General features: G+C 41.7%; 1 protein-coding gene across 2 annotated transcripts in view; it reads left to right on the plus strand.

Annotated features, from left to right (window-relative positions):
* Positions 1 to 12,604, plus strand: part of LOC128687342 (uncharacterized) — a 151,403-nt gene extending 138,799 nt beyond the window's left edge. For both annotated transcript variants that reach the window (XM_053774743.2, XM_053774742.2), the window contains exons 3-5: positions 7,581 to 7,703; positions 9,315 to 9,411; positions 10,194 to 12,604. In XM_053774743.2, the coding sequence (XP_053630718.1) occupies positions 7,581 to 7,703; positions 9,315 to 9,411; positions 10,194 to 10,474 (501 nt within the window). In that variant the 3' untranslated portion in view covers positions 10,475 to 12,604. The remainder of the gene's footprint in view (positions 1 to 7,580; positions 7,704 to 9,314; positions 9,412 to 10,193) is intronic.
* Positions 12,605 to 12,860: the final 256 nt, after the last annotated feature.

A 12,860-nucleotide genomic window follows, 5' to 3' on the forward strand; every position in this document is an offset into this window, starting at 1 on the left:
TAAGAGGTTATTTATGGTGGGTTTGTAGAAGAGGTAATAAGCGAATAAGGGTAGGCCTAGCACCGTGTGGAAGGCAATTAGGCCTAAGGAAGATCTTAATTTGAGAGGTGTAATTGGCTTGAAATTAGGTAGTGTAAATTTTTGGACGCTGAGCACCTGTGGAGTTACACCTGTTAATTGAAGGGGAGGAGGACGGGGATGTACGGGAGGAAAAGAATAAAGGAAGGGAAGGGTAGGGGGGAGGAAGGAAGAAAGGCCAGAGAGAGAGAGAGGGAAGGAAAATGTTAAAAAACAGGTACATGGGTACCTGTTACTCAACACTTGCAGCAGCAGAAGGTGCTGGAGTTGTCTTCAGATACTGAACGTTGTTAAACTATAACTAGGGTACGAGGTTCATGGCAGTGCTGGCATGTGAAGATGCATGCTCTCTGATCAACCTTACATACACCATTCCTCATCCTGTTTTCCCTACGATAACCTAAGAAATCCTGCTCTGATCGGCCTCAAATTTTCGACACTGATGCATTAAACTCGGAAATTTGTTACTGTTAATGAATTGTGTACGTGCCAAAAATTTTCTTTAGAAAAGTGGAATGGCATTTTTTCTCCTGTAAAAAATTAAGTCTGCCTGTTCTGAACGGCATTAGTTTTTAATGGCTGATACATCATAAAAAAGGGATGATACATTTAGGAACTAGGCTTTGTAGCAGCAAATCTGTCACTATGTTAACATAGTTAATAAATCTGGAACTGTTGTATCCTGAGTCATAACTCAAGAATGGATCGTCTGATCGGCTTAAAATCTTTAGAGCTGGTGTGTTTTCCTCCCAGGAAGCCTCTGTTTAAAATCTCTGTGATAAATCTCCCTGTGATAAATCCCTCAGTGATAAATCTCCCTGTGATAAATTTTCCTGTGATAAATCTCCCTGTGATAAATCTCCCTGTGATAAATTTTCCTGTGATAAATCTCCCTGTGATAAATCTCCCTGTGATAAATCTCCCTGTGATAAATCTCCCTGTGATAAATCTCCCTGTGATAAATCTCCCTGTGATAAATCTCCCTGTGATAAATCCCCCAGTGATAAATCGCCCTGTGATAAATGTCCCTGCGATAAATTTAGTCCACGTTGATTAAGTCTACAGTGATAAAGTCTATAGTGATAAAGTCCACAATGAAAACCCCCACAGTGATAAGGCAACAATGATCAAGTTAATATTGGTAAAGTCCACAATAATGAATTCCACAGTGAAAGTCCATAGTGATAAAACCCATTGTAATAAAGTCCATAATCATAAAGCCCTCAGTGATAAATCCTACTGTGATAAAGTCTACACAGTAGGTGTAAACAAAAGGATCTTAAGTTTCTTCCTTCTACCAACAGTAATAATAATAATAATAATAATAATAACAATGGTCTGTAAGGGACCGGAACATTGTCCAGTTGCTATTTATAATTTGTAATGATCTCAATGCTTGCCACGATGTGAACAGACATGGATGAATAAAATACTTGGAGATCTTCATTATGGAGATATTTCCCCACAATAAAGATATCCATTGTTTAGCCACGTCTGTTCATTAATATATAGTTACCAGACATGACAGGACGTGACAAGACGTAACAAAATGTGACAATATTTAATCAGACGTGGCCATAATTGATCACAGTAGATTATTTACCACTTCTGAGATGCGTTAACCCAGTCCTTTATATTTTTTATTAAAATTGATTTTTGAGATGTTTGCATTTCTCATCACCTCACCGCTTGGAGATTATTGATTTATCTTCTCTTACTGTCTACTATTTTTTCGAATACTTAAATTATCGAATTCTCCTTCTTTTTATAAGAATATTAAATGTCTGTGTACTTAACCTCCCCCCCCCTCCCTAAAAAAAAAGAATACATTTGGAAAGTAAATAATTCTGTACAATTTCGAATTTCTCCAGATAACCTGTAAACATACCGACACATCCCTGCGAAGAAACTTCCTCAATAGTTTGTTATTTTTGGACATCTTGTGGAGAAATCCTTGAATAGTTTCTACCGTAGGAAAATATAACGGAATAGTGGGGATTGGTGTGTGTGTATGTGTGTGTGTATTAACCTTCAGCAGCTGTGAGGACACTTGTGGCAAATGTAAGCCACTTGTTCCTTGTTCATGTTTACCTCCATCACTACCCATGTGTGTGGATTAATATTGACCAGCATAAACGTGAAGATAATCGTCACTTAGGCTGCACTAAACTAACACATTGTTACTGGTTTGGTGTGTGAGATTACCTATTTGTCATTACTCATTTGCGATTCCTTTTTTTTTTTTTTTTTTTTTTTTTTTTTTTTTGTGTGTGTGTGTGTGTGTGTGTGTGTGTGTGTGTGATTACTTATTTTTGATTCACAATTTGTAGTCAGAGAAGCAGAAATTTTCCCATGTGCTTATTCTTCATTATCATTATTTATATTTGATTTTGTCTTGCTAGATGCAACCCACAATAATCAGCTAACACCCTGGTAACTGTACCTCTCCATACGCCTCGCCCTGCCCGGAAATCGCAGCAGGGTCCCTTCGGTTGTACATCATTTTCTCTAGCTACTGAGCTACAGGCTTATTCACTCATGTGTCTGCGGGGGATGAGCTTTGATTCTTGGGCCCCCGTGGCGTGGCTTACCTTCCTGTTCTGTGCATTTTAAATTCTCCTTTTGAGTCCATGTATTGATTTGGGCTCCACTTCATCCCTTTCTAAAGGAATTCTTGTGTGTGTGTGTGTTAGAGTAAAAAAAATAAGTGTTAGGCGGAAGTTGGTAAGAAATTCTTGCCTAGAGCAAGGAAGGTGCGACCCGTGGATCACAACATTAAACACAAAACAAGACAGCAACACACAACAGCAACGTAGCAGCAACACACAGCAGCAAGACACCACTACACATCAACAACAACAACAACGCGCAACGTTTCGCTCAGAGCGAGACCTTGTCTCACAATCTTGTCCTGTAACTCGCAAGTTTTTTAGAGGGTATAATTTGGTAAGTCTCACATTTTTTCGAATATATAATTTACATGATAAGCAAACCACAACATGCTCTCTCAGAGGAGTCGATTATAATTTTGAACTGTCTGTATTATCACTAAGACAACTTTAAAAAATCCAACAAGATTTGAGACATAAAACACAGATATGTCCTAGTCAGTCTGTTTTTTTTTTTTTTTGTTTTTTTTTTGTTATAATTTTATGGCAGGTATCTTGAAGGGGATGACTTAAATGTCGGTGAAAGGCTCTTGCTCCAGTTCCTTGTGAGCTGTTCTTTGCCTGCTTGATCCATACCTGAGTACCTTCTCCAGTCGCTGTTGATCCCTGCGACAGCAATAACAATGCGCTTGGTAGCGGTTACATTAGGTAAGATTTGCCAGGAAACAGGAAAAGTGTTTCCTGACGCGGGTCTTTTCATATGATGATCCGCCGCTGGAGATTTTAGTCATCAAACCAAGGCCTTCCGCTGACTTATAGGTCCACCCCTTTAAAAATTTTAGTTATGATTATAACCATTTTTTTCTGGCATGCTTGGTAGCGCAGGAAGTTAGGTTGCAGATATCTCTGCGGGGTTGTCACTCCGCGCCCTGATCAACCTCGACACCTGAACTTTGTGCCATAATTTTTCTCACACTTTCCATCATTATGTACTTGTATGTTAAATCATTCATGAAATAAGGGGCAATTATTTCGCATTTGTTAAAGAAATGTCAAAATGAGAGAAAAATCCGTATGTAACTGATGTAATAACTCGCTACATTGTAACTTAACCAGCGGAACGTTAGATTCTGACTCAAGACCCATTACATGCCTCTTTCTTATTTCAACTTCCTGCTGCAGGATGGATTTTAATTACATAATGAAAAATATTAGATTATATTAAGGAAATAGAAGAGGAGGGTTGCGGCCTGAAGTACCACTCACCAGCTGAGTTACTGAGAGCGAGAGTGATCTGAGAGACGGTAAGAATGATTTGCATTGCAAGTTACGAGGAAGGAGGAGGGAGCGAGAAGGTAAATCACGAAGAGAAAGAGGTTAAACAACGAGAGAATGAGAAGTGAGTGAGAGTAAATCACAAGGAATGAGAGTGCAAATGGCAGGACTGGGAGGAGAGAAGAGACAAGGAGGAGAGAAGGGTAAATCATAAGGTCAACATTTTTCAAGGTGGGAACCTTGATGGTGGTGTCGGGTTATTGATCCGAGGAATTACGGTTGTCTTCCTTCCCTTCCTACAGCAGGCTAAACCTGATTACCTCCCATTCCCAAGGCGATGTGCGATCCCTTCCCGTTAACTCTTCCCCATTATTATTATCACGAGGCCAACAATCTTAACCATGACTGTAAGGACCAAGAAAGCGGAACCACCTTCAGCTACGGCTGTAAGCAGTTACAAGCAGTATACGTATGTTTATATTAGTGATACTTGCGTTCCAAACCGGTATTATAAGCAACACCGGATGCAGTGCTGGTGTGTGTATCGCTGGGATAGGACGGTAGGGCTAGTGACCTCTTGTGGCAATAAAAGGAGAGGGAGAGTGAGCTTCTGAGAGAATGATTGTGAGTGAAGGCCTGTGAGTGAAGGCGTCTTGAGTGAAGGGTTGAGTCAGGGTGTCCTCCTTACCAAGAAGTGCGAGTCTCTGTGTAGGAATACAGTAAATTAATTTCTTGTTAGTTCAATTCGTTAGGTAAAAGGACACAAGTTCAATTCAGTGAACAAATAAAATTTAAATAGAGATAAAAAGTATAAGGAGAGGATTTTTGGTCGAGGACACCACAAACAAACAACAACAGACAACACATACCTTAAACAACACCTGTGAACTCCTGAAACACTGCCTAGCTTGAGTAATTTGGGAGAGGCAGGAGCTGCTGTGTCCCGCGGGCAGTTCCTTGTACGTTCCGAACCCGTTATCCCGGACGCTGCAAGGTAATCCCTGAATGGAATCTGAGCCCATTATCCCGGACTCTGCCATGTAATCCCTGGATGGAATCCAAGCCTATTATCCCGGACTCTGCCATGTAATCCCTGGATGGAATCCAAGCCCGTTATTCCGGACTCTGCAAGGTAATCCCTGGATGGAATCCCGGATCTGGCCAGGTAGTTCCTGGCCGGATTGACTCACGTTCGGAACCTGCTATCCTTAACTCGAGCAAGTTAGCTTCAACTTGCTCCCTCCTTCATTGCCTTCCCTCACCCAGGACTCCTAAGGCTGCAGGCAACCAGTCTGAGTCCTTGCTTATTTCTCCACTCTGAGAATTGCCCAGTTAATGGAGAAGGCTCTCTCACCTATACCTACCTAAGTGTAGTCACCTATTTGTGTTTGGAGGGTTGAATTTAGGCTCATAACCCCACCTCTCAACTGTTTACGAGAAGTCACTCTTTCTGAACTTATGGGTTCCATTATATCTACTCCTAAAACTGTCTATGGAATCACCTTTACAATTTCTTTATCCATATCTGCCCACTTTCTGACCACTCTCGGATTAAATACTTTCTGATCTACCTATGACTCAATTTACCCCTTTAACTTCTATATTTAGTCCTTGTTCTCGGTCTCAGCTTTTCAGACAGCTTTATTAAGTCCTTTGAACATTGTATACTTTGTAATTATATCTTCACTTGAGTTTTCTCTCTTTCAATGTAGTAAGGTTTATTTCCTTTAGAATTTCTTCGCAGGTTATTCTTAGTTCCAGGATTAATTTCGTATCGAATCTCTTAATTTTTCTATTTCTCATGACATGTTTTCTCACGTGTAGTCTCCATCCAGGTGCTGTATACTTCATGACAGGTGTGATATATGTTCTTTGCAGTGCCCTGAAAGACTTTTTGTTAAATTTTCTGAATGTTTCTCTGAAGGTAAGACATTCATACAGTAACGCGATTTTTCAGTTGATGTGCTCCTCTGGTGATATATTTGATATTTTTTCTTTATGGTTGTAGCCCATGTCCCCCATGGCTGATCCTCTTTCTTCTTCCCCGATTTTCATAAAGTAAATCCAATAACCACTTATCAGATCATTCCTACAATCTGTAAGTCCACTTGTAGCCTTCCCCTGTCTTAATTTTTCGTCTCAACATTAAATTACGATGTAATGCAAGCAGGAGTACGCTGGATTCTATCTCGTCAAGCAAGCAGCTTTTGCATTTCTGGAATGGTAACAGTCACTCCTTTCCACTCTTTTAGGGCTTCACACAGTTATGCGTTCCCACAAACCCGCTTCCTGTTCTGGGTTCACACAGTCTATGGGACTCAACTCAGTATTTTCCCGCTCTTTTAATACAGGGTCTACGTCTACGAGGTCCCATTCTCCTGCCTTACGGCCTATTGGGTTCCATCTCTCTACATCCCACAATCAAGAGTCCCATTTTGTTGTTTCTCACGCTCTAAGGTGATATCCCCCTGCCTTCCGCACACTGGGGTCCCATTATCCGTACCTCCTACGCTCTGGTGGTCACATGGTTACCTGGAGGTTATTCCGGGGATCAACGCCCCCGCTGCCCGGTCCATGACCAGGCCTCCCGATGGATCAGGGCCTGATCAACTAGGCTGCTACTGCTGGCCGCATGCAGTCCAACGTACGAGCCACAGCCCGGCTGATCCGGCACTGACTGTAGGTATCTGTCCAGCTCTCTCTTGAAGGCAGCCAGGGGTTTATTGGTAATTCCCCTAATGCTTGATGGGAGGCTGTTGAACAGTCTTGGGCCCCGGACACTTATGGTGTTTTTCCTTAGTGTACCAATGGCGCCCCTACTTTTTATTGGGGGCATTTTGCATCGCCTGTCCAGTCTTTTACTTTCGTAGGGAGTGATTTCTGTGTGCAGATTTGGGACCATTCCTTCCAAGATTTTCCAAGTGTAGATTATGATATATCTCTCCCTCCTTATCCATGACCCAACAAGTCCCCATCTCCACGAGATTAACATAATGACCACCACCAACACGGGCCTGTGAAAATGTCGCGCGCGTGCGCACACACACACACACACACACACACACACACACACACACACACACACACACACACACACACACACACACACACACACACACGCACACACACACACCCGCAGTAAACAAAGACACGTAGCAATCTGTTCTGCCAATGACTCCTTGAAAGAGATGGGAAGTGATTTAGGATAGTAATGATGTCTGTTAGAGTTTGTTGCCATGTTTTGACTACTGCTTTGAAACCGTCGTCCCAGCTATTTTTTCTGACTACGGTCTTGAGCACCGTCGTCCCAGCTGGGTTCTCTGACCTCTGTGTAGTGAAAACTGACGTCTCGGCAAGATTTTGTCTTCAGCAGTAACTCCAGCCCTCTTCGCTCTTCCGTAGTTCAGGCAACACATACATTGCACTTGTCTGAATCTTATTACTGCATACAAAAGGCAGAAAATCAACGAAATATATCCTTTATTTTTCTCCCATTTATCTCTCTCGGAATTCTTTACTATCTTCAAGTATTTATTTTTTTTAATCTTTTCTTTGTTTTTGTAACTTTGGTACAGCACCTGAGAGTATTCTGATTACCATCTCTTGCTTCCCCTGCAGGCCTCAGCGGGGGTGTTGAGGAAGTACCGCCGCTTGCGTCGCCGTCGCTCACTGCAGCAGGAGTACAAGAAACTTAGGTCTCTCCTCCCAGGGGCAACCAGAGCACCCCAACTACGTCGAAAGGTGAGTTTGTGTGTGTGTGTGTGTGTGTGTGTGTGTGTGTGTGTGTGTGTGTGTGTGTGTGTGTGTGTGTGTGTGTGTGTGTGTGTGTGTGTGTGTGTGTGTGTGTGTGAGAGAGAGAGAGAGTGAGAGAGAGAGATATCAGCTTGCATGAAGTGTAGCATGAGCTTGACTGTGAGGGAAGGCCTGCACGAACGAGAGTTGTTGCGTGCGAACAAGACATTAACATGAGAGTGGTAGACCTCTGATAGCTGGTATGTTGGTCGAATACATTATACCACTCCCCTCACTGTTACCGCTACTGTTTCTGCTGCAGCCACTGTTGATGCAACCATTTTTTCTTGCGGTAGCTGCAATTTCTACGTTTGCCGCTATTGTTTCTGCTGCATCTACTAATTGTTGGACTAAAGATACGTATGCACCACTTGGGATATTTTATTGAGAGACGTTTCGCCCACTGGGGATTTTATATATACAAAGATTTAAAAAAAAACATGTATAGTGGACCAAGGTTAGGTAAATTATGCGGGGTCAGGTCAGATAGTTATGTGCTGAGGACACTTGATATGCTAAAACTTATGGAGTTATGGGCCACCTTATCAAATACTGCAGTCGGAGCTGCTCCCCTGTAAATAAGTCCCCCTTACATACAGTCTAATTTCTATCCATTTTATCAGGAGCCCTTGCATATTACATATCACACAAGCATTATTCAAGTTGTCTCTGCTGCACGTGTAGTTGTATCCTCTCATTCGCTGGTCTAGATATTTGGTTGTCTCGCCCACGTACACCTTGTCACATTCCCTTGTATGAGATGACATATATAACTGCTCTGGTTTCCATCGTTATACCTGGCTTCTTAATTAAGTCCCTAATGGTAGACAACGAGCTAGTAGCCATGGTCATTTGTGATCCGCGAGTACCTTAGTGACCTTGTTGGCCACCTCCTCAACTGGAAGTACGACACATCTAGTTAGCGACCCTTCTCGGAAGGCCATGTTTATGATGCGATGGGCGCGTCTTTTTGCGGTCAGGGATGAAGTGCGAAGGAAACCGAAGACGTGTGAACGCTTGAAAAATGTGGTCGCATCACTCTTCGAAGAGCTGTGGGCTGCAAATCCAATGCGCTCTGAGGAATCCGATGATGACCCCTCTCAAAGTCCGTGTGTCATGATGTGAATGGAGGTGTAGCATATGCGTCTTATTCCCTCAGTTTACTCTGTACTGATATATCTACTATCAAAGTTGTTTCTAGTTGGAGGTTGTAACACAGACAGGCATATGGACAAAGACTTAAGTATGCAAAAGCACGACTTTAAATCGGACAACGTCCCTCTTAAGTAGACTTGAAAAAGGTTTTATTTAAAGCGAAACATCGTCCAAAAAAGCTTGTCCATATAGTTGTTGCTACTGCTGCAGCTTTTGTTACTGCTGTTACCGTTGTTGTTTGTTGCTCCTGCTGATGGTGCTGCTAGTGCAGCTGCTTGTGCTACTACTGCTTGGGCTGCTGGTACTGCTGCTACTGTTGTTGTTCATGTTGCTGCTACTTCTGCACGCACTTGTAAATATTATCGTCCCCGCCTCAGTTATAACCCTGCGTTGTCTCGTCTTCAGGTGGGCGTTGTGGACGCCGCCTACCAGTACATCTGCGAACTTCAGTCAGCGCTCCTGGCGAAATTCTCCACCAAAGGTGTCCCGGCCGATCTTGCAGGTAGGTTTCTAGGTAAGATGTGACTAGCAGTACAGGTGGTCAGGCTTTGTAGTTACTGGTGACTAGAGCTATAGTAGCTGGATAGGCTGCAAACCTACCTGTACAAAAATCTGGCTGGTAGGCTTGCAGTTACAGAGTTGAAAAGTTTTAGTTATACCCGGAGCCAGTAGTTATGTCACTAAAGGGCTGTTTTAATTTTCTAGATCATACAGGTGGAGTTGTAAATTACCCGTAACACCACCTGGTGACAGGTGGTGTTACAAATACATTATAACTATTTCTGTAATTATATGTACGGACACTTGTATAGTGTGACAAATGTAAATAATGAGATAGCAATTGTGCAGTATCTACTAGTTGAACCTGATATTTTAAGATGGTGCCATAATCACCGGTGTGTGCCATAGCTATGAGTTACATCAGCTATTTTCCTAGATGGTGCCATAATTGGAGTGTACCACAACTGAGCTTAACTCTCAGAGGAGAGGGGATGGGGAGTGCGGTGATCTGGTGAAGTTCTCCTGATCACAGGAATTGAAACTGTTGTTCTTTTCCTCGGATCAAATCTTATTACCTCCAACTCCACAGGTGGTTAATAACCCCTTGAATATACTACTATTACTACCACCATTACTACTACTACTACTATTATCATTACTACTACCATTACTGCTACCATTACTACTATTACCGTTACCCCCACTACTATTAGTATTACGCCTACCATTGCTATTACTACTACTATTAATAATAATAATAATAAATAACTCGATTGTTTGCAGGTGTTGTGGGTGGTAAAGTAGCAACGGCCTCTGACGTGCAGGCTCTGGCCCTCCACGTCATCCACAGTGCCAAAATGGCACCACCCTTCATGACCACACCCACACCCCGAACTCTAGCCACACCTTACACACTCACGCCCACCTCCCGCTCCGTCGTCACGCCCACCTCCCGCTCTGTGGCCACACCCACCGCCCGCACAGTCCTGCCTCGACTGAACCCGCCCCGGGGGTTAGCGTCCATGCAGCCGTTCCTCAAGGGTGCTCAGCGGACGAAGATATAACGTGTGTGGGTGTAGTAGTTGTACGTATGTGTGTGTGATTGCTGGTGAAGTCTTCCGTCTATGTTCAATGTATTTTAGCCTGGGAAGCATGTTATATAGCCGTGATAATGGTAAACGTCCACACGTCCAAGTACTCCTGAGTGTTATTGAAAACAAAGGATCCCGACAAATTTTGTTAATGTGTATGAAACTATATGCTAGTGAGAAACACCTAGAAAAATAATGTTGATGATGTTACGAAGACAGCCACGTTGTGGAAGAAAGACAAAGAAGTATCTTTTACACTGTAAATGACAGTGCCTTGTCACTGTACTGTACAAAGTTAAGATGTCCCCTGGTGTCAGGTGTGCTTAGGTGATGAAGAAGATATTAAGTGATGAAGAAGATATTAAGTTGTAATGAAGGATGCAAAAAAGATACATGTAGATGTCACGAAGATATAGAAGCTATGTAGAGACATTGGAGATGGTTACACAGGGTGAGTGGTGTGTATCCACTGGTGGTAACAGTGCCAGGTGGCTTGAGGCGCCCAGCTGGCAGTCTTGTACCAGTTTATCACACCTACACACACACACACACACACACACACACACTGCGGGACCAAGAGCTGTGACTCGACTCCTCCAACTACATATAGGCGAGTAAACACACACACACACACACACTGAGGGGCCAGGAGCTGTGAATCGACCCCTACAACCACGTAGGAGTACACACACACAGGTGTGGTAGGCAGGTATGGGTCAAGCCAGTCTTCGTGTTATCAAAACTAGTTTATAGTGTTGAGGTACTAGAGCTTTAATGGATAGCGATCTAGCATAGCTGCTGGCTAGCATATAAAGGGGCCCCTGGGCCACCCCAATCCCCATCCTCTCTCCTTATCTTTCATCTTCCACACCATCACCGGCTATGACCGCGGCATTGTTTACTTGTGACGTCAATGCTCTCTTCACCAGTCAGCTCAAGATTATGACCTGTGACGTCACATGTCGCGCGTACCAATACGATCCAAGCAGAATCCCTCGAGGACCAATAGGAATAACCTCTAAAACAAGATTTTTTGAAAAACTTTTGATAAGTAAGCTTATTCAGGTATACACAAATACAGTTACATAGATTATCATACATAGCAGCATATGTGTAGAGAACCTAGAATAACCCAAAAGAAATCAGTGACTTATTTCCATTGGGGTCCTATTATCGACAATAAAAACCTGATATCAGTTGTCAGTAAAACTGAACATGGAACAAATGAAGACGGAGTACCTACTGAGTCAAAATGCAGTCATAGACATGGAAATGACTACGAAAATGTAGCTGAAGTAACGATATTAGTGAATACAGGAGATGCCGTTATGATAGCACTGACCAGTGCCATAGCGCGACAGGAGAACCCACCAATCGCATCCCTTCACAAAGAGCGGCGACCAATCACGTGGCTGCAGCAGCCAGTGTCGTTGCTTGTCCCTGCCGACTCGAACCTGCGAGACTAGATACTTAGGTACTAGTCTAATGGTGACTGGTGTGGAAGTTTGTTTCGAGTAATACTGAACTAACATAGTGCCGGAGCTGACTAAAACATGAAGTAGATTATGTACGGTGTCTGTGATATTAGCATAGTTTAGGTTTCATTATTATATTTAATGTGTAGCATTCTCTTTTATATATATATATATATATATATATATATATATATATATATATATATATATATATATATATATATATATATATATATATATATATATATATATATATATTGCTATCTATTTCTCATTTCATATTTGATATTTACATTTTCTTAAGATGCCAATCAATCTTCTACTCTTAAATATTAATGAATATTTATCCATTCCATTGAACAATGTACATTATTATCACGTACACAGTGTACATAGGTACCACGTACACAATACATAGTTACTACATGCACAGTGTACTCACTGAGTACATAATGTATATAGTTACCACGTACATAGTGTACATAGTTACTACGTGCAGCATACATAGTTACCACATACGCAGTGTACATAGTTACTACGTACACTGTACAAAGTTACTACGTACATAGTGTACATCATTACTAAGTAGGTGTTACAGGGTTAATGGACCAATAAACATCACATCTGACAGATGTCTTCATTATCCTGTGCCAAGACGTGGAATACACTCATCAAATTGTAATGTAATTAACAAATTATAATATAATCATCAGATTATAATAATTAACAAATATTAATATAATCAAATTATAATGATTAATAAATATTAATATAATCAAATTATAATCATTAACAAATATTAATATAATCGTCAAATTATAATAATTATTAAATATCAATATAATCATCAAATTATAATAAAATTTAAGAAATATTAATACAGT

Source organism: Cherax quadricarinatus, chromosome 40, assembly GCF_038502225.1.
Source record: "Cherax quadricarinatus isolate ZL_2023a chromosome 40, ASM3850222v1, whole genome shotgun sequence".
NCBI lineage: Eukaryota > Metazoa > Arthropoda > Malacostraca > Decapoda > Parastacidae > Cherax > Cherax quadricarinatus.